At 39.1% G+C, this 22,478-nt stretch overlaps 1 protein-coding gene and 1 pseudogene across 1 annotated transcript; both read left to right on the top strand.

Annotated features, from left to right (window-relative positions):
• The first annotated feature begins 1,028 nt into the window (after positions 1 to 1,028).
• On the top strand, positions 1,029 to 15,715 carry LOC139950080 (uncharacterized; annotated as a pseudogene).
• On the top strand, positions 5,651 to 21,255 carry LOC139949425 (uncharacterized). Its single transcript, XM_071947754.1, has 2 exons — positions 5,651 to 5,771; positions 16,789 to 21,255. Exon 2 carries the CDS (start codon positions 16,816 to 16,818, stop codon positions 18,604 to 18,606), a length of 1,791 nt encoding a protein of 596 aa, XP_071803855.1. The 5' UTR covers positions 5,651 to 5,771; positions 16,789 to 16,815; the 3' UTR covers positions 18,607 to 21,255.
• The last annotated feature ends 1,223 nt before the right edge of the window (positions 21,256 to 22,478 follow it).

The following is a 22,478-nucleotide window of genomic DNA, read 5'->3' as shown; positions in this document are numbered from 1 at the left end:
TCACGTACTCTTGTTTAGTTTGTATATGTTTTTCTTCCATTTTCTTCTTCGAAATATGTACATGGCACACAATCTTTGGTTAAAGTAACAAGAATCAGTCACTATTTGTTTTACCTATTTCGCTCTTCTATATTTTAAATACTCTTAATTTGTACGTTATCATTCCAAGTTATAACTAACAGAGAGTAAACATTGAAATAAATATTATAATACAAATCACTGTTTTGTTTAATCGCTCCTTGTCACTGGGTGAGCTCATTAGCCTACATGTAGCAGTTAAGATCGACTCTAGAATGAGGAAGGTGGACTACCACAGGGTCAAAGGGTCAATCATACGTTTATTTGGTTTTCTCCACTCAAATGCATTTTTACATGGCATACCATGACAGCGCAATCAATAATGAATGAATTCTTTGTGTTGAATGATTCCACCCTGTCCAAAATGACCTCTTGTAATCATCTAGTTCAAAGGTCATTATGTCAGCAAATGTAAAAAGACCAATTAAATCTGAACAAGTTATATCAAGGACGATCAACAAAGTTTCAATCCTGATGCTCTTTTTGATAAATTCAAGGACTATTTTAACGAGAAGTTGGATAAGATCCAACATACATCCAAATAATGTAACGAATCCGAGCTGAAAGAGTTAAAAAAAGAAAAGAAAAAACTGGAATCTAGAGATTTCAAGAGACCCTGCAATGCTGCACAATTCGACTTCTGTGGGCAATTGGAAGTTGCCCTTGACAATTAAATAATGGTAGCACTTCACCAAAAAGGTAACATACAGGACGTCATAGACGCGATCCAGGAGGCGGAGTCTAGTAGCAGAACGGAAGAGGAAGATCAAAATAGCAGACGAAAGCAAGGCTGGCTGGACCACGATCCAACATATGGATAAAGCAGGATCGACCCAAGAAGTCGTCAGAAGAAAGAAAAAGGGTTCAGATTGCAGAGGAAGCAGCTCTCAAGGAAATTGACAATAAGAAAAGACAAAGACGCTCAATAAACAGCAACTTCATTATGAAGAATGGATCTACGACTGATCGTTATCTTTTTTGAGGTAATAAACAAAAAATTTCCAAATAGTAAATTTGATGAATGACATTGGATATTTTCGATATTATTGGATAACACCCATACCCTAGCTCAACTCATTATCTTTGTGTCGGTTCATAATCGACATACAACCGGCACTTTCCCATGCTTTAATAACCTGATGAAACAAAACAATGATTAGTATTGTAGCTTGTGTAAGTGTCAGTCATTAGGGTGAAACCCTTTCTCATGTGTATGAGCGCAGCCAAGAAGCATGAAAATTTGGTTTAAATCAAATGATAGTCGCATACCAATAGACGCCCAGCCTCCCGATGGACTTGTCACGTGAGTGCACCCACTGTAATTGTCACGTGAGCGTAGTGCGCCACTATTAAACCAATGCATGACTGAGTATAAATAGCGCTGTTACAACAAATCCATATGTTCAGACCTGGTTACGCCGCCCGGTGTTTGCATCTTATACACAAAAATCTTATCAAGTTTCACAAAGAAATATTTTGATTTCTTTCATGTACATACATGTATCAAATTGTTTCCATTTGCTCCTGCTCTTGTTTTTCATTTGTGTTTGTTTGGACAGGCATGCCAAATGCTGACATTAGCTTCAGCTGCGGAATGCCAGGGCACTGGTCCAAAAGATTGCCCATTCAACTTCGGCGCTGGATCCTCAAGAATCAAGCCAAGAGTGAGACCAGCACAGGCTATCGGTTACCAGTAGTTTCACTGATAGATCAGCTACATGTAACTATTCAGAGTGGGTCAAAAACATCTTCACCAACCCCCATCACACAAACAACCAATATCATTAGAACATCTTCACAAACCCCCATCACAAAAACAACCAATATCATTAGAACATCTTCACAAACCCCCATCACAAAAACAACCAATATCATTAGAACAAGTGAAATGCATTGTTGACAAATTCAGAAATCTTGACAAAAATCTGATGCAACAAGAACCGCTTGCTAATTTTCCATTAATTTGGCTCTCCTATTCAGGCACAACGACATGGTACAACTCAAAGCAAGAGGATTACTAGACAGGGTTTAATCTTACCAAAACTCATAGGCCTGCTGTATGAATAATTGCTATAAACAATTGTAATTACTGGGATTACTCAGAACAGCCTATTGAAGAAACACATAGGAAGCAAATAAAAGTGACTAACAATGTGAATAGTTAATGATATGTACACCACCTTAAACTGTGAATGACTTTAATTAATGTCCGGAATTTCCAGGGAGATAACTGAAAGGCTAGAAGAGACAGCTTTTTAGGTGTTCAGGCCAACAGCCCGGAACACCTTCTATTTCTGTCCGTTTTTTTAGTTTTTTATTTTATTATTTTATTGACACTTCTTCGTCTTCTCTACGTCCCTTGTCCGCTAACAGAAACATCTTTCCAAAGAACTGTTTTTCATGCGTATGAGCGCAGTGAAGGAGCATGCAATTGATATGAGTTAGCACTGTATACTCAGTACTTTCCCGAGTCCTGTGAAAAAATATCACAGGCATGTTACTCGGGTGGGATTCGAACCCACGACCCTTGCAATTCTAGAGCAGTGTCTTACCAACTAGACTACCAAGGTTTTTTCAAAGGACTCGGGAAAGTACTGAGTATACAGTGCTAACACACATCAGTGTATGGGTAAAAACCAAAATTAATATTCTTTATCCCCGATGCAAATTTAACATCTATTATGAAATTGATAGTTAAGGAAATGCCCTATTCATCCTAAGAGGAAAAACACAGTTAACATATCTTTATTAGTCGTAGAATGGATGAGGAAAAGCATAAACCATTCATGTCTTTTTTCTTCCTATGATGGTTGAGGCATTTCCTGAACCGTCCTAGGATTCAAAAACACATAGCAACTGTATTTTTCTCATAGGATGGTTGAGGCATTTCCTTAACCATCCTAGGAACAAAAAACATTAAACATGTATTTTTTATTCCTATGATCCATCCTAAGAGGAAAGATAGAGTTGCTTTGTGTTTTTTAATCGTATGATGGTGATGGTTTAGGAAATGCCTCAACCGTCATAGGAAGAAAAACAGATGTTAACATGTATTTTATACTCCTAGGATAATTAAGGAATTGCCTCAACCAACCTAGAATGAAAAAACACATACTATGTATTTGTTTTTACTCCTTAACTAGAATAGTTAAGGAAATTCGTCATAGTTAAGGAAATTCGTCAACCATCCTATGAGGAAAACACAGTTGCTATGTATATGTGTTTTTGTTTCCAGGACAGTAAAGGATATGCCTCACCTACATGTATGCTATAAAAAAGACTGTGAAGTTTTTCAAACCCTAGTTTACCTGAGCAAGTTATATTGGATTGTTATCTTTAAACAGTGTAAGTTTTACAGTAAATCTTTAGGCTTCAGGGCTGAAGTCTTTCTGACAGATTCAAATACTTTACTGCGCAATTACCTCTTTTTTCAAATCCTACCTGACTTCAGAGGGAGTCTTTAATTCTCACAATGTGTGAGACCATCAACAGCTCTCCATTGCTCATTATCAAGTAACTTGTTATGCTAGTATGTATTTTAACAGCTTTGTTACAAGCCTAGCTTCTGTAGTGTGGGGACATCGGTAAAAGAGTGTAGGGACACCGGTAAAGAGTATGGACAGCTGGTTGTTGGACACAAAAAAAAAAATGTAAAAAAAACGTTTTCAAACGTTCAAGTTGTCCCAGTTCACACATCAAGTGAATTGATTGTAGTTGTATTTTGTCGTCCACTTTGAGGCATTCTAGACTTGCTGTCAAAGCCCAGTCCCCTCTTCACCACACGTTCATAACTGGACAATGGACATTTATGATACCATATGCAACCCCCTCCCCCTCTCTATACTCCCCTTTACATAGCCTTTCCACATGGACCATCCTTTTGATAGTTGCATCTCCAACTTGTTGTTACGTTCAGCAGCTGTTTTCTCATACCATTACTTGCCCATTGTTTTTTAATTTGTCATTTACTCATCAACAGCCTCTTGATCCTGTCCCACTTTGTCAGTCGTAGATTGATTAAGATAAATCCCAAAAGAACCACTTACCCTTTCATGAAATGGAGCTCCAAGAGATCGCAGTGCCATCCATCTTGTGAACAACCAACATGCAGACTCTATTATCATGAAGTGTGAAGCTGCTGGCTCCCCCATTTCCACTGGTTCATCTGGTTCATCCAAAGCAAGTTCAATTGCTGCAATGGTAAAACAAAGAAGACAACATTTGTTTTAAAGTTTTCTAAAAGGTGAAGATTTATACATGAGCTACATGTAATAACGAATTATTACACAGTGTCGATCAAAACGCTTTCACACTTGCTTTGCTAAGAACAACCCGCATCAACCTGGTCCGCTAATCAATAGTTACAGGTCATTCATTCTACAATTTATGAAGGGCTAAATGTTTACAAACAGTAAGGCCTACTGTAAAATGTTTTTATTTAAATCATCTTTAGAAAAAAAATGCCAAAAGCATGGAGTCTAAGAAACAGAGTGAAACTGATGTGGGGCTTAAGGTCTAGCCAAGGGTGGGAGTTAACTTTGGTCTAGGGGGTAGGGTGAGGGCCTAAAGGGCTGGGTCTGGGGCTCTAAGGGCTGCATGGACAAAAACTGACTTTTCCAAAGTTGATATCATTTCAAAAAAGTGGGGGATACAAATTAGGGTATTCAGTTTGGCACGTCAATTTAGGCCTAGAGTGTTTGTTTGGTTGTCAGTTGTTTAGAAAATCTTCCCACTAAGGGAACTCTGAAAGCTCCCACAATAGAATACATGTAAATGCCAAGCTGACAACAGCCAATCTCTTTCACAATACAAACACAGTCCCAGTTTTATATGAACCGGTCAGAGGTTAAGGTTATTCGTCAAAGTCTGTCAGTGTGTAATGCAGTATGAGTATCTGTACAGTAAATGACAATACATCACATAGCACAGTGTACAACACAAATGCTAAATATAGAAACTGGGAATTCCCACAAACGAGAAATACATAGGGCATAACACAAGTTGGTCCCGTCCCAACTCTAGAATCAACCCAACTACAGTTGGGACCAGTCTAACTGGGTTTGCCTGATTGGGTGAAGAAACTGTGCACAATGCACCCGTCATAACACAAGTTGGTCCCGTCCCAACTCTAGAATCAACCCAACTATAGATGGGCAGTCCCAACTTGAGTATAACTGGGTTTGCCTGATTGTGTGAAAGAAACTGTGCACAATGCACCCGTCATAACACAAGTTGGACCAGTCCCAACTATAGTTGGGATGATTAAGTTGGGACAGAACCTACACACAATGCGCAATGTACAGCCAAGGAGGTGATCCTACAATAACAAACCCAAACCCCATACACCCACTCATTTCATAAGCATAGAACCAGCCAGTGTAAATACATGTAAGACCTTAGTGACCTGAACACAACAGTACAATATTGATATTTATCATAAGAATACCCTGCCTAGTTTGAATCTGAAAAGCTGACTCAAAATTACCCATGCATACTACACTTCATTCACACAACACAAAGACTTAAATATAGAATTTGGTATTTCCACATTTGCAATGTTCACAGTCAGACTTATAGCAGTACCAGGTAGGGAGTGTCACTGTGTAATAGTCAAACGGATCATTGCTTGAATATCCTACTCATCTAACAGATTGGATGCTGTGTTTTTAGCAATCTTCTTCGTCATAATTCAAGTAAGTTGATTATAAGATTAGTCAGAATCAGGGATCGAGTTAAAGTGATGTTCTTTGCTCTAGACTAGCAGAGTGAACTGTTTGAAAAGTCAAGACCAAACTAAAGGGCTTTTCAAAGCCAACACTACCTCAAAAGAGGATTAGTACATTACCCAACAGTTTACTCTTATTTATAGCTTATTATTATCAGAGTTGATTTTGTTCAGATTTTTTTTAAGGATAATGAGTTTGTTTTAGTAGACACATGAATTGCAGAAAGCCGAATCTGTGGCATAATAAGCTGATATGTGTATAGGCCGCAGGGCACCAAAATCAGCACAGCAAAATTATGGTGTCAATGTATTTGCCATATGAGGGCAGCATTCAAAGTGATACTGAACAGTACCAATGATGATGTTTGCATGAATCCCTACAGTCTTGTACAGTAGGGTAGACCATGGAGGTTGAATTGTTCTAATTCTACCTCCATGGGTAGACTAAGTAGAGAAACACATAGACAAGGAACAAAATGATTAAATTCATACACCTAATACATTGTATACATCATGTGATTGCAGTTTGTTTGTACAGGTAGAGTCACAAATCTTAGAAATGTACTCAGCCAGAAAATAATTAACACTACATGAACTATACTTTCCCCTCTTGGTGGTAGGATAAATATAAATGTATCAAAGTTGCACTTGTTCTATTGTCTTAGCTCATTCAACCAGAACCATTGTCTTAATTTAAGAGTTTACCTCTTTCATACACATTTTGCCAGTCAGTGGCACAATTTAATCGAGTTTCATGTCCATACATCATTTAAAAAAAAACTGTAATGCTTTCATGATGAGTTTTATTATTTTATATGAATCTGCCTGTCAGTGTCAGAGGCAAGTTTTATACAAGAAGATTTAATGCAAAAGCTGTTTTAGCTCACTCAACGGGCACCAGTGTCATACTTCTGAGACTCATTCTTTCTTATCAATCTACCTGTAAGTGGCCAAAGTTCCAAGTTGATACATCATCATAAAAAGGAATGTCCAATCCATCGCTCGTGGAAACGACTGAAGAACTTTCAAGGTTTCTCATTCAACTCATTACTTAGGAGAAAGTGAAACAAGCGTTAGGTTCAGTCTTTTAGTTTGACTGTGCAATGTGCATGTCTGTTGTAATGTTGAACTCAAAAATATAAACTTTAAAACTTCAAATTTCATTTCACTTCAAACTTTGATTTCCTCCTAGAGTCACAAAATGAGTACTTTAGGCTGTCTGACTCGTATAAAGAGACAACCAACAGCTAGGTGCAGTATACAAAGAAATAACTGAACCGTGTACTAAATATCTGACTGGTACATGGTAGGCCTACATTATACATGCGCCATTGTTGTATGTCTATGTGGGTGTATTGTATCCTGAATATTGAACCTGAAATCAACTTTCAGTTTGCAAGTTACCATTTTTGCGTGTCTGTCTGGCACATAAACAGAGGCTTTCATGTCCAGTGTGTAGACAGAAAACTCTGTTAAAACAAAATGGCATTGAGGGTCTGAAAGCAGACTTTAAAACCCTTTCCTTGATAGAAGCTTTTGAAAAACAGGAAAATCAACTAAAACAACTTCCTGGAAAAGAACTTGTAACCAAATGTAGCAAGCATACTGACAAAGATCTTATGTTTTGTAACAATTGCAAAAAGTTGATATGCACAACTTGCATTTCAAAAGACCATCAAACCCATTCTCTGATTGAAATTAATGAAGCTTCAGACAAATGCAAACAAAGCGCCACAGAACTTGTAGCAGAATTAATACATAAAATAAATACCTACAACATTGCTATTCAAGAAATAGACATGTCTCGTAAGACATTAGACTCTATGTTTGCTGCCACTAAAGAGAAAATCTCCAAGAAGGCTGATGAGGAGATTGCCAAGGTGGCTGCCAGGATCAGAGAGGAGAAGCAGAAACTGATGCAAGAGGCAGAACAGATTTATAAAGACAGAGTCAAGACAATGCAAACTGCAAGAGCTACCAACAACATAGATATGAACAAAGCAGAACACAAGCAGCATGAGGTAAATCAACTCATCATGGATCGAAGGATCAAGATTGAACGTCAAATATAACAACTCTTACAAGACCTCAAAGAATACAGAGAGAAGAAATCAACAAAAGTACCAGATGGGTTGACTTATATGGACTTTAAAGAAGACCAGAACTCACTAGGGAGACTGGTGCTGAAAGATGAACAACAAGTACAATCAGCAACTTCTGCTCAGGCCACAAAGCCAACACTTCAATCCATGAAACAAGACAAATGGACATTAAAAACAGAAATTAATAAATACAAGAACATGACACAACAGATGGTGGAGATTCATGCATGGGATGTTGCTGCATACTCTCAACGGTGATATTGTTGTGTCAGATATGGATTATACAAGCTTGATTACAATACCAGCAGAGAGCAATCCTCAACCTACTATCATTCCACAAGAACTATCAATCCAAGGTATAGCCAGTATGACTGTGAATAAGAATGATGAGCTCATTGTTCTAGATAGTGGAACAGTCAAGATCTTTAACAGGAATTATCAGCTCCTCCATCAGTTCAATCCAGGCAGTGAACCATCATGTATTGCAGTGGGTGACAACAATCTGATAGCAGTGGGTTATTATGACAAGGCAGAGATCTCTCTACACAAACCACCCAGTCCGCAAGCCGCCGTCGGACCGCCAGTGGCAAGTGGTGGCTGATGAGCGGCCGGTCGGCATCGGCAAGCCTACCTAATACCGACAGCGGTCCGCTAGTGGTAGCCAAGCGGCTTACGCTTGGCGGTACGCCGACCAAAAACCAACGACGGTCCGCGACTGGTATCCAAGTGGCAGACAGCCGCGGCGTGCCGCTTCGAAACCTCTAGCGGACCGACATCGGCAACCACGCGGCATACCACCAGAGGCATGCCACCCAAGAACCAACAGCGGACCGACATCGGTAACCACTGGTATACCACCAGAGGCATGCCGTTCAAGAACCGATGGCGGACCGACATCGGCAACCACTGACATACCACCAGAGGCATGCCGCCCAAGAACCGACAGCGGACCGACCTCGTCAACCACTAGTATACCACCAGAGATATGCCGCCCAAGAACCGACAACGGACCGACATCGGCAACCACTGATATACCAGCAGAGGCATACCGCCAAAAACCGACAGCGGACCGACCTCGGCAACCACTAGTATACCACCAGAGGCATGCCGCCCAAGAACCGACAACGGACCGACATCGGCAACTACTGCTATACCACCAGAGGCATGCCGCCCAAGAACCGACAGCGGACCGACATCCGCAACCTCTGGTATATCACCAGAGGCATGCCGCTCAAGAACCGACAATGGACCGACATTGGCAACCACTGGCATGCCATCATAGGCATGCCGCTCAAGAACCGATAGTGGACCGACATACCACAAACCACCAGAGGCATGCCGCCCATGAACCGATAGCGGACCGACATTGGCAACCACTGGCATACCATCAGAGGCATGCCGCTCAAGAACCGAGAACAGACAGCTGACCGATATTGGTTTTGTAATGGTACACGACAGGGCTCAATTTTATAGTCACTATTAAAAAGAAAGCACAAAAACTTGGTTGCATATTATGCAGAAATTAGACTACCAGCCCAGTTTGCATTGTACGGTGGTGCCCCAGTTAATTTCTGCCTAGCAAAGGTATAATTTTTAAAAAGTAATAAACATTTTCTGCTTCACAGCTTTTTGCGAGAAATACTGGGCCCATTGTGCTTATACTTAAAAACGGCAGAGGCGGCCCATGTACGAACGCAGCGGCCTTCGGCTGCAGTCAGCAATATAATTATGCTAAAACATAGGATTTGAACTGCCTCTAGCTACCGGGTGTGCAATAATATTGGTCTAGTTGGTATGACACTGCTCTCGAGTTGCTGAGGTCATGGGATCGAATCCCAACCCAATGCCTGTTTTCACACATCATGGGAAAGTACTGACAGTGCAAATACACATCGTTGTATAATTATATGGGTAAAACCAAAATGAATACATTATTGTTTTCAATGTTTGTTTTTCTTTTAGAAATAATAGAGATTGGGTCCTGCACCGACACGAAGCAGCAGTGCATCATGCTTCCCTCTTAAATTAGTGTCCCGTCTTCATGGGAATCCAACTGATTGAATCCATAAGGGTTTCCATTAGGCTAATGTGGCAGGATGATCTGTCCTAGAGCTGCCCCCACCACCCTTCTCCCCGATGGGGATATTTGTACAAACTACTTTTTTTAAGACACTGATCTTTATTTTTGTCAAAGTCCTCACACTACGTAATTGGTTATCTTGAAAATTGTTTAACTGAACAACAAAATTTAAACCCAATAATCATTGGTCGTGCGAAGCAAGTTGCGAGATAATAATGAAATAATTTTAACACCATTGTCACACGAAGTTGTGTGCTTTCACCTCAGATGCTTGATTTCGAGACCCACCGCGTGACTGCAGGCCTCGATATCAATATTTTAGTGAGAAAATTACTAATTCTTTCTAAAAAAAAACTGTGCCTACTGATGAGGGAGCCGTTCCTCACAATGTTTTCTATCATTGCTTATTATCAAGTTGTTATGCTAACAATAATTTTGTTGAGTTATTACCAACAGTGTCCAGTGCCTTAAATGAACCTCCTGTTCCAGCCAATTGTTATTACTGATAATTTTATTTTCCATAAAATTGATGGGGGCACAGACTGACAGAATCTCCGGCAGACTGGGACTCCCCGATTCTTGTTAACTTCCAATCTGATCAAACGAGGATCCCATAACTAATGTTAATGTACTTTTACCTGTTATACTTGCAAATAAAGCATTCAAAATAAAATTCAGTAGGCCTGTAACTAAAACAATATTATAGGTTTTTTTTTAAGAATAACTGTAAAAACAAACGTAAACAATAATTAATTAATCACTGCGCCCGAGTTTATTATTAGACACAGACGAAACAATAGCCACCGCGAGAGGGCGTTTTACAGCACCCTGACTTCACACACGTAAACTCTACATCTAGATGGTTAGAGCCCCGTCTCCCTACACGATGACTTGCCATTTTGGCCTGTTTGAATCGGGGAAACTCAACTGTCGCACTGCTCCAACAACCAACCGACCAATTCTGTGTAGATATTGTTCGTATTCGAGTCGGTATTGCAGTATTTTTGAAACCTGACTGTGTGAAATGACGGTTCATCAGATGTGAATTGTACAGTGAAACTCGAGCAAGAACAAGAAAGAATCATCACATCCGTCTGGGAAAATTTTGGTAGGTGATACAGTTTTTAGTTTAGTGTAACTGTAAAACTGTTGACGTTGTTATTAAAATCAATACAAATAGCAAAATGTGATTCTTTTATATATATAAAACTACACCAGTAGAAAAACAAGTACATTATACATGTACTTTTCGTTGGCTAGTATTGTCAGGTTCAAGGGTGTTGTATTGTATGGGAGTATTTAAAGTATACCCATGAAAACCCAGGGTTTCCGTTTATTTTGCCATCATTCAAACATGTCAAAAAGACAAATTAATAAGTTTAAACTTTAAACATGGAGGTAGCTACCTCCATGGTTTAAAGTTTGGCAAACATTACTCAAAATGCATCTTGGGAATTGAAAATGAGTCGCAACTACGTATTGTAATTGTATGTAAGGCTAGTGTCAAAGTCAGGACTATTATTTGAGCTAGACTAGTCAAGTAGAAAATTTCACTAGTTGCCCAGCAGTGAATTTTACCTTGACTAGTCGCACTTCAAATTGTTGCACCTATCTATAGACGATGTGACCTATGTTTACATTTAAACCGCCCTCTGTTGAAACAACACTGTATACGTCATGCTTCGCGGGGCAGAATGACACGTAGTCATGGTAAGATCGCTCCACTTTCTAGCTGGCTGCAAAACATAAAGGTTTTGCCCAGCGGTATGCGCGCGAATCATGTTATGGTTTTTGTGTGACGTCAGAGGTCACATCGTCTATACCTAGGACACTATCACTAGTCGCAATGCCAATGTAGTAAAATTCAAGTGGACACAAATTAATGATTGTGTCACTGATGTCTGATTTTGTTTTGTAGTTAAATTATGTTGTCATGAATACTAATGAGCGACATGATTGATTTACCAAACTCATAGTCTCCATCATTTTTGTATTTAGTAGTCGTGGCAGCATGATTAACCGAGTAGTTGATAATTATAAACAGTATTTGCGATTAGACTATTGATTTCATATTGGCGACTACGACAAGTCGCACTAGTCGCCCAGGCCTAGTCAGTGCACCTGCTGGTGGCGGCATTATCTGTGTATCAGGCTATCGTAGTCAGACAGTCGTAGGGGTCTAAATGCAACCCAGAACCATATAGTTACGGCAAATATTACATTAATTATTTCTTTTACATTTGTTCCCGAATTTTTTTTTCTTTTGCAGTTCTTTGTGCTAATTCTCTCTCTGATGAAGGCAACCATCAACAGAAGGCTAGTGCATGGAGTAGGAGCATGGTCACCGTGGCATTTCTCAAAAGACCAGGATTTTGGTTGGGGCTACTTGCACAATATAAATATTCCAAAAAGAGACTTCCATGTATACTGTTGTGTTGCATTTTTAAAAGACTAACTGATCTATTCAATCGCCATTATAATAAATGTTTGCTTACTTTAGTTTAAAGGATTCAGGTACTTTTTCAAAATGTCCACAGATTTATCTTTAATTTACAGGGTTTTTAGATGATGATAGTGGAAAGCTTCCCTTTGAATATTACTAACTAAGGTTGTGTAGTTTTTGAGAAATGAGTAAAACAAGTCACAAAATCATTTTGGTCTCATGAGACCAAAATGATTTTAGCATGTCAAATCTCCTTAACCAGTTATGATATTATACCAAAACCATAGCATAACTGTTTAATACGTTTTTACATGCTAAAACTGAGATGAAAGTTATTACTTTTACTCATTTCTCAAAAACTACAGCACCTCAGTAAATAAAATTTCAAGGGAAGCTTTCTACTATCATAATCTTCAAACTGTGTAAGTTTAATGTAAATCTGTGGACATTGTTTTTTGTTAGGAAAAAGTACATAAAAAATATACCCTTTCAGGTACTTTTTTAAAAATTTCCACATATTTTACATTAAACTCACACGGTTTGAAGATAATAAAGCTGCTCTTCAAATATTACTTACTGAGGTGCTATAGTTTTTGAGAAATAAGTTAAACAAGTCACAAAATATAGTGTTCATCTCAGTGAGAAAAAAATTATTTTAGCATGTAAAAGCTCATTAACCAGTGATATTATCCAATAACAAACCACAATTGGTTAATACATTTTTACATGCTAAAACTGAGACGAAAATCATTTTTTTGTGACATCCTTTTACTCATTTCTCAAAAACTACAACACCTCAGTAAGTAAAATTAAAAAAAGAGCTTTCTACTATCCTTATCTTCAAACTGTGTACCGTAAGTTCAATGTTAATCTGTGGACATTGTGTTTTGTGGAAGAAAAAATTACATTAGACCCTTGGCGTTAACAAAACTGAAATTTTTACACTACACTTTCCCTTGTTATTGTGAAATGATTTAGAACAACAGTTTTTACATTAACTGTGTACAAATATGCTTAATTATCATGATACAACTGAAGTGAACTTTTTCCCATTGGATCCTCAATTATCCTCCATGGCCGTTGGATTCGGTTGGTGTTCCCATGATACATTACTGGAGGGGTAAGCCCACCTACCTTGGTATAATTGTACAGAGTACAGCTGTCCAATGAACATGATAAGAAAGGTCAGGGTCACGGGGCCTAATTTCATAGAGCTGCTTAAGAAGACAGTTATTGCTTAACAAGATTCTGCTTAGTAGATATGAGCAGTATACCAGTCACAAATTGTCCATGTGATTTGGTGGTTTGGCTGGTAATCTTATTGTGGTTACAAAATAATGTCAATGTTAGCTACTTTTCTGTACTTAAACAGCTCTGTGAAATCGAGCCCAGGTCAGTATAATCCATTTAACATTAACAGCTAGCTACTCAACACGAACTCATTTGAAGGAAAACAAAAGAAAATCTGGTTGATGTACATAGTACAACTTGTAGAAACCAAACATGGAGAAAAGGTCTAAATCAACCTGTTCTAATACATAATTATGTTAGATTGATTCTGACCATTTCTCCATGTTTTGATTTTGTTTTGAACAGTAAGTAGAATAGAAAAGCGATCATCAGTTGCACTGCAGCATAATGAAATCCAAGGGTCATCATCACCACCATTGAAAAGTTGGAGTCTAGATCTTTGTTTTACCCCTTCTTAATAAACAAATATTTAACACAACACAAGCATCACCTTTGAAATTCTTGCTGGCTAGCTGGAGCTGTGGTCACTGTTACATGTACATGTTTTGTTAGTAAGTTTATTATGAACTTTATGATTTTCTTTTGAAGTATTAAATTCATCACCCAATGCAGAGACACTTTCCGTGCCTGACCTCTAAACTTTGTTTTTCTGCTGTGAACTATTTGTTTGTAATTTTTTAATGTTTGTATTTTAAGTAAAATATAATTTCATGTACATGAATTCTCGAGTGGTTGAAAATGGTGAGCTGAAAATAGAGCCTTTTAAAATGAGTTGCTTATGGTACAAATTAAAGCTGATACAGTACTTTTCGTTGAACTGGCTCCGACCAAGACATTTTTACCAATCATTTGTCAACTTTATGATTCGCTGACTCGCCCGCCGGTGGTCCGTCGGCAGTCGACATAGGGCCTATCGTGGGCCATGGGAAGACCATCAGAGGGCTGCCGCTAGCGGGCCGCCCGCACAAAATGTCAGCTGCCTCGCTGGTGGTCCACCGTCGGCAGCCCACAGAGGGCCTATACAGGGCAGACCATCAGAGGGCTGCCGCTGGCGGACCGCCGGCTCAAACGTTGGCTGGTGGTCTACCGTCGACAGCCGTCAGAGGACCGATGATAGGCCAATGGCGGACCATCAGAGGCCTGCCACTAGCGGCCCGCTGGAACAAATGTCCGCCCGCTCGGTGTCGGTCCACCGTCGGCAGCCGATTGTGTGCCGTTACTGGGCCTACGGCGGACCATCAGAGGCTTGCCACTAGCGGACCGCTGGAACAAACGTCCGCCGGCTCGCTGTCGGTCCACCGTCGGCAGCCAATTGTGTGCCGACACTGGGCCTATGGCGGACCATCAAAGGCTTGCCACTAGCGGACCGCTGGAACAAACGTCCGCCGGCTCGCTGTCGGTCCACCGGCGGAAGCCGACTGTGTGCCGTTACTGGGCCTACGGCGGACCAGCAGAGGGCAGCCACTGACGGACCGCTAGCATGGTCCGCCGTCGGCCCATCATAGGTCCTCCATCGGCTGCCGCCGGTGGACCGACGTCGAGCGGGCGGACGTTTGTTCCGGCGGTCCGCCGGTGGCAACCACTGACGGCCCGCTGGTGGTGCCGCTGGTGGACCGATGACGGACCGATCGCGGCTTGCGGACTGGGCACATGGATCCCTCATCAGAAGACTGTCTGCTCCAGGGATTGATGGATACTTTACTACCTACAAACAGCGACTCATCTACACCAACTGGAGAGACAGTAAGTTAGTATCAGTAACCTACAATGGTGGAATGGTATTCTCAGTAGATATCAATCAGTCTGGGTTGCCTCATGGTGTGTGTTGTGACAAGGATGGTAGCATCTACATCTATGTTGCTGTACGGAGAGGACCATACTCATCATCAGGTGATATCCATCATTACAGTCCTGATGGCAAGTACATTGGATGTATCATCAAGGATTGTGCTGCTCCCAATGGTCTCACATTCACACCTGCTGGTGATCTGGTTGTGGCTACATTCAATTCAGTTAAAATCTATCAGCATGAGTAAAGACATCAACAACAAACATTATGCTGGACCAGAATGAAATTCAAGCTGAAATAAGCATTTAACAACATAAAAACCATAATGCAATAAGGAAACATTTGCACTAGTCTTTTCCACTTCCCTTAAAGAAGGCTTTAAAAATACTAAATATGCGCACAGAAAATCAACGCTTTTATCTTGCTGAGTACAGCATTTACCCTTTGGTGCACAGATTAATTTTTCACACAGCAAAAAAATGAACATGTTCAACAATGTTTTTCTCAACAAATTTCAATAGCAAACCCTGTTGAATATCACACCAAATGAAAACTGATGAGGGCAGTATGTATGGGGGCTGTAGTTTTTAAGTAATGACTATTTATAAAAGTACAATTTGACGTGTTCTTTGGTGGTCCCTAGCGGGCGCCATGTGCACCAAAGGGTTAAAACTATATTCAAAAACATTCATGAGGCAGTTGTTCTGTTTTCTATCTACTTGGGGGTAGGGATGTGCACCCTTCATGGAAGGAAACAAAGTAGTACTCTCTTCACTTAAATAAAGTCAAGATATTTTCATGGATCATTTTACAAACTGTGATTTCTATTGGTGCATGCTATATTTGAAATCAACTTGGCTCAGTGGTTTCTTTCCCTGTCTTTCACCCTCTGTGGACCCTGGTTCAAATCCTCGCCCAAAGCCTTGAATGAGGAATGTGTTTTCAGTCCCTACCTTATTGCATGGGTTTTCCCTGACTGGGGTTTCCCTCCAACCTCTCCAACTTAACATAGCTGCTCAAGTATTGCAACCTGCAAAAGAGGCATCTAGTCTTATACTTCTTTGATCTTGTAATATGTATGTAACTTTATCGACAAGCAGTTTAGTATGACCGTGTATATTATCTACTTGATTGGTCACCATAGAACGTAGAACAAAAATCAAGACCTGTTATGAAATCAGTCAATTTAAAAATCCTTAACTTTATGCAAAGGAGTGTAATACGGTCAAGAAATCAAGTCTTGCATTGATGAGGGAACTACCAGGATATGTACATTGTTGATATTATCTAATTGAGTCAATTTCTTCTTTTACTTCACAGATCATCATTAAAGCAACTTACAACAAAATGGCATCCAATATAACAGCTCAGTCAATGCTAGAAGAGATAAGTCAGGATCATCTTGAATGTCCAATTTGCAGTGAACGCTTCAAGCAACCCAAACTACTGGAGTGTTCTCATTCATTTTGTCTTGAATGCCTTCAACAACTCAGACAGAATAGTCCAAGTACTACAAAGCTTTCATGTCCAGTGTGTAGACAAGAAACTCTAATAAATGAAAATGGCATTGATGGTCTCAAAACAAACTTAACAGTCCTTTCATTGATAGAAGCAATTGAAACAAAGGAAACTCGACTGAAACAGCAGCAAAGAAAACCAGTACACAGTCAGGAGTTTATTTCCAAGTGTAGCAAGCATACTGGCAAGGATCTTATCCTGTATTGTGAAACATGCAAGAAACTGATATGTTCAACTTGCATTGCTAGAGACCACAGAACGCACCCTGTAATAGAACTGAGTGAAGCTTCAGACAAAAGTAAACAACATGCCACAGAACTTCTAGCAGAAGTAAGACAGAGTATCACAACCTTCAACATTGCCATTCAGGAAATAGATACATCTCGTAAGACACTAGACTCTATGTTTGCTGCAACCAAACATAAAATCTCCAAGAAGGCCGATGAGGAGGTTGCCAAGGTGGCTGCCAGGATCAGAGAGGAGGAGCAGAAACTGATGCAAGAGGCAGAACAGATTTATGAAGACAGAGTCAAGACAATGGAAACTGTACGAGCTACAAACAGCAAAGAGATGAACAAAGCAAAGCTCAAGCAGGATGAGGTAAATCAACTCATGGATCAACGGATCAAGATTGTACATCACATAGAACAACTTATACAAGACCTCAAAGAATACAGAGAGAAGAAATCAACAAAAGTACCAGATGGGTTGACTTATATGGACTTTAAAGAAGACCAGAAATCACTAGGGAGACTGGTGCTAAAAGATGACCAACAAGTACAATCAGCTATTTCTGCTCGGGCTAGAAAGCGAACATTTCGATCCATGAAACAAGACAAATGGACATTAAAAACAGAAATTAATAAATACAAGAACATGACACAACAGATGGTGGAGATTTGTGCATGGGATGTTGCTGCATACTGTAATAGTGATATTGTTGTGTCACTTCGGGATAATACCAGCTTGATTACAATACCAGCAGAGAGCAACCCTCAATCCTATGTTGTCTCACAAGAACTACCAATCCAAGGTCTTACCAGACGAAGCAAAGTGACTGTGAATAAGAATGATGAGCTCATTGTTCTAGGTGATCAACCAGTCAAGATCTTCAACAGGAATTATCAGCTCCTCCATCAGTTCAATCCAGGCAGTGAACCATCATGTATTGCAGTGGATGACAACAATCTGATAGCAGTGGGTTATGAATTTGAGGCAGAGATCACTCTACACACACCAGATGGATCCCTCATCAGAACACTGTCTGCTCCAGGGATTGGTGGATACTTGACTACCTACAAACAGCGACTCATCTACACCAACTGGAAAGACAGTAAGTTAGTATCAATAACCTACAATGGTGAAATGGTATTCTCAGTAGATATCAATCAGCCTGGGAGACCTCATGGTGTGTGTTGTGACAAGGATGGTAGCATCTATGTTGCTGTACAGAGAAGACCATACTCATCACTAGGTGATATCCATCATTACAGTCCTGATGGCAAGTACATTGGATGTATCATCAAGGATTGTGCTCGTCCCAATGGTCTCACATTCACACCAGCTGGTGACCTGGTTGTGGCCCCAGACAAATCAGTTCAAATCTATCAGCATGAGTAAAGACAATATCAAACATTATGCTGGACCACAATAACAATCAAGCTGAGATAAACATTTCGGCAACACAGAAACTAATTTCTTGACTAATATATCATTTCAACAACATCAGCCAAGAAAATATAAAGAGTAAAAATAACATGGTAAATGTTTTATCGAGTTTAATCGCTTTGGATTAGATTTCTACAATTTTTCCTCTGGAATCACCTGCATGACTAATTTTCAGAAATAATTTGCTGTTTTGTGGAATATCAGCACCAACATGGAAACCTGACACAAGCAAATAAACTACAACAGTCTGATCATTGTAAGATCTCACCTCTCTAGGTCACACAAACATTGTATCGTTTATAAATATTAGTCAGTTCCCCTTGTGGTTTATAGTTAACAATTATAAAGGTTAAACCAAATTTGAATCCTTTGAGGTTTTGTTATGAGCCTTCTGTGACTTAACAACCCCTCTAGCACCAGTAATACTCATCAAAACCTTAAAGAAAGGCATACTTTGGTAAACACTTCAGTTAGAAGTAACGCAGATTTTGATTCTATAAAGCATTTTGAGAATTATTTCAGTTTCAAATTATGTTGTCAAAGAAAATATATCAGTAATTTAGCTCAACAGTTTGAATTTGAGAAGCGTGACTGACAGTAACGGTTTTCAGAATGTGTGTTTCGAATATGGATTATTCACCCTGCCTGGACATAACAACTCTGAATTTTAGGGCGATGTCTCAAACATGAACACTCATTGAAATGAAATGTTCACAGCTTACATGGATCTCATACACAGGAACACTCATTGAAATAAAATGTTCAAAGGTTACATGGATCTCATAAACAGGAACACTCATTGAAATAAAATGTTCAAAAGTTACATGGATCTCATGAACAGGAACACTCATTGAAATGAAATGTTCACAGGTTACATGGATCTCATACACAGGAACACTCATTGAAATAAAATGTTCAAAGGTTACATGGATCTCATAAACAGGAACACTCATTGAAATGAAATGTTCACAGGTTACATGGATCTCATACACAGGAACACTCATTGAAATAAAATGTTCAAAGGTTACATGGATCTCATAAACACGAACACTCATTGAAATGAAATGTTCACAGGTTACATGGATCTCATAAACAGGAACACTCATTGAAATGAAATGTTCAAAGGTTACATGGATCTCATAAACATGAACACTCACTGATATGAAATGTTCACAGGTTACATGGATCTCATAAACAGGAACACTCATTGAAATGAAATGTTCACAGCTTACATGGATCTCATAAACAGAAACACTCATTGAAATGAAATGTTCAAAGGTTACATGGATCTCATAAACATGAACACTCATTGAAATGAAATGTTCAAAGGTTACATGGATCTCATACACACGAACACTCAATGAAATGAAATCTTCACAGGTCTTGTATATATCTACAATTATCTAAATTGGATGAAATGGAATGTTTAAGAGATTCAATTTTCATCCAATACATGCAATTACAAATAATTGTAGACTAAACATTCACTGTAACTGAAGAAAAATGAAGATTTGTGTAGTTTTTTAACGAGATGTCTCTCCGTTACAGTGAATTTGTTATCAAAGTGAACTAATTGACCTAATTGTTTTTACCATTTTATCTCCAGTAACCATAGATTATATCGTTATTAAGTTTGTAAGAATTTAACTTTGGAACACATGTTCGGGCAATATAGTTTTGCAGCTTTAATTTGATGTCAACTTTGTAACAGGTAAAATGTTTGGTGTTGAGTGTAACCCTGGAGAAAGTCATCCCATGCATGTGACTCTTACTGTTGTTAGTCACAGCAGCCTTAACCAAACTGCATGTCTTGGCAGTTTGTTTGTTTGTTTGTTTGTTTGTTTGTTTGTTTGTTTGTTTATCAATAATTTGCGTATCAAGAGTTTTGCCTAAAGCTAGAGAATCTCTGTTGCTACTCTTAAAGACACTGAACACATTTGCTAATTGTCAAAGACCAGTATTCTCACTTGGTGTATCCCAACTATGCATAAAATAACGAGCCTGGAAAATTTGTTCTCAATTGGTCATTGGAGTTGCAAGATAATGATGAAAGAAAAACACCCTTGCTGTACAAAATAGTGTGCTTTCAGATAGGAATAAAAGGCTTCTTCTGACCAGAAGTCTTTTAATTCTAAATTTAATTAAAAAATTACCTCTTTCTCAAAAACTACATTACTTCAGAGGTAGTTGTTTATCACAATGTTTTATACTATCAACAGCTCTCCGTTGCTTGTTATCAAGTAGGGTTTTATGCTAAATTTTGAGTAATTACCAAATGTGTACATTGCCCTTAATACATGTACCTCTTTGGACTAAATGTATACTGCATTTCATGTACTCTTATTTAGTTTGTATGTGTTCATGGCATAAAATCTATGGTTAAAGTAACAAGAATCAGTCATTAATTGTTTTACCTGTTTTGCTTTTCTATATTTTAAGTAATTCCTAATTTGTATGCTATAAATCCAAGTTATAACTAACAGAGAGTAAACATTGAAATAAATATTATAATTCAAGTCACAGCTTTGTTTAATAGCTCCTTATCACTTGGTGAGCTCATTAGTCTACATGTACCAGTTTAGATCTACTCTAAAATGAGGAATGTGGACAACCATCTCAACTGCCTCAGTATTTCAATATGATTCAAACTTGCTCCTTGTCACTGGGTGAGCTCATTGGCCTAGCAGTTATGTTCTACTTTAGAATGAGGAAGGTGGACTACCATCCTAACTGCCTCAGTGTTTCAATATGATTCAAACTTGCTCATTGTCACTGCCTAGCAGTTAAGGGCTAGGTCTAGGGCTAGGGTTAGAGTTTGGGGTTAAAAGTTTGGGGGGAAAAAAACGTATTTTTTAATTAATTTGCATGTCCCATACTGTGGCGATTGCAAGTTTCCATGAGCTGTTGAAGCAATGAGGCACCAGAGAGGTGGTGGAAATTCACACACAATGAATTGTGGAAAACGTGGTTCACTTATTGCAGGGGTAGTGAAACCTTCCAGTATGTAGGATGTCAACCAACTGATGCAGTAACGCAGTATGCGGTCAACATTAATATTCTTGGGGTTGAACAAAGAATTGACTAGCTGTCGCTTCCAAGGTTGTATCGTATTTTGGGTGTGATCCCTGGCTACACAGCTATACGGTTGTATGGCTTCTGACTGGCACCCCCAAACAAAGATATTGACAAAATATGGACACAGCCAACATAGGGCTAGATAGCTCAGCTGGTAGAGCGCCGCCACGTTAATCCGGAGGTCGTGGGTTCGAATCCCACTGTAGTCAATTCTTTGTTTAACCCCAAAAATCATTTCAAAATTTACCCAGTCAGTTTCCCTTGTGGTTTATATTGATAACATTATTATTCCTCTTCTCGAAGTTCTGATGTTATCTTCAAACATTATTATGGCGGAGTATTCATTGTTTAATAAGCACATCAGAACTCCATGCAAGAACTAAAACAGTCAGTTCAGAGAGTGAGCGAATTCCTTGTGCACGTGCATCATGTGCGTGTAAACAACATGGCGTACAACATACACAACACATGAGTCACATCAAGAAAAAGTTCAAGACAATTGTTTGAAACAAGTATTGAGAATAATCACGTAATGATCGATAGTTAACACATCTTGAGAGCAACTGAGAAGTAGAGAACAGTGTTTTTTTTTAGCATGATTGTCATGACTGATCTTAACTTACCAAGTTTACTAAGTTTTTTAACTACGAGCCAATATCAAAATGGAAATGCCTCAACCGTCATAGGAAGAAAAACAGATGTTAACATGTATTTTATACTCCTAGGATAATTAAGGAATTGCCTAAACC

This window comes from Asterias amurensis, chromosome 17 (genome assembly GCF_032118995.1).
Source record: "Asterias amurensis chromosome 17, ASM3211899v1".
NCBI classification, from domain to species: Eukaryota; Metazoa; Echinodermata; class Asteroidea; order Forcipulatida; family Asteriidae; genus Asterias; species Asterias amurensis.
Note: the sequence above shows the minus strand (reverse complement) of the source record. Positions and strands in the feature narration are given on the sequence as shown.

Excerpts from the sequence above, each read along its gene's own strand:
- LOC139949425 (XM_071947754.1), top strand. The coding sequence starts at position 16,816 with ATGGCATCCAATATAACAGCTCAGTCAATGCTAGAAGAGATAAGTCAG.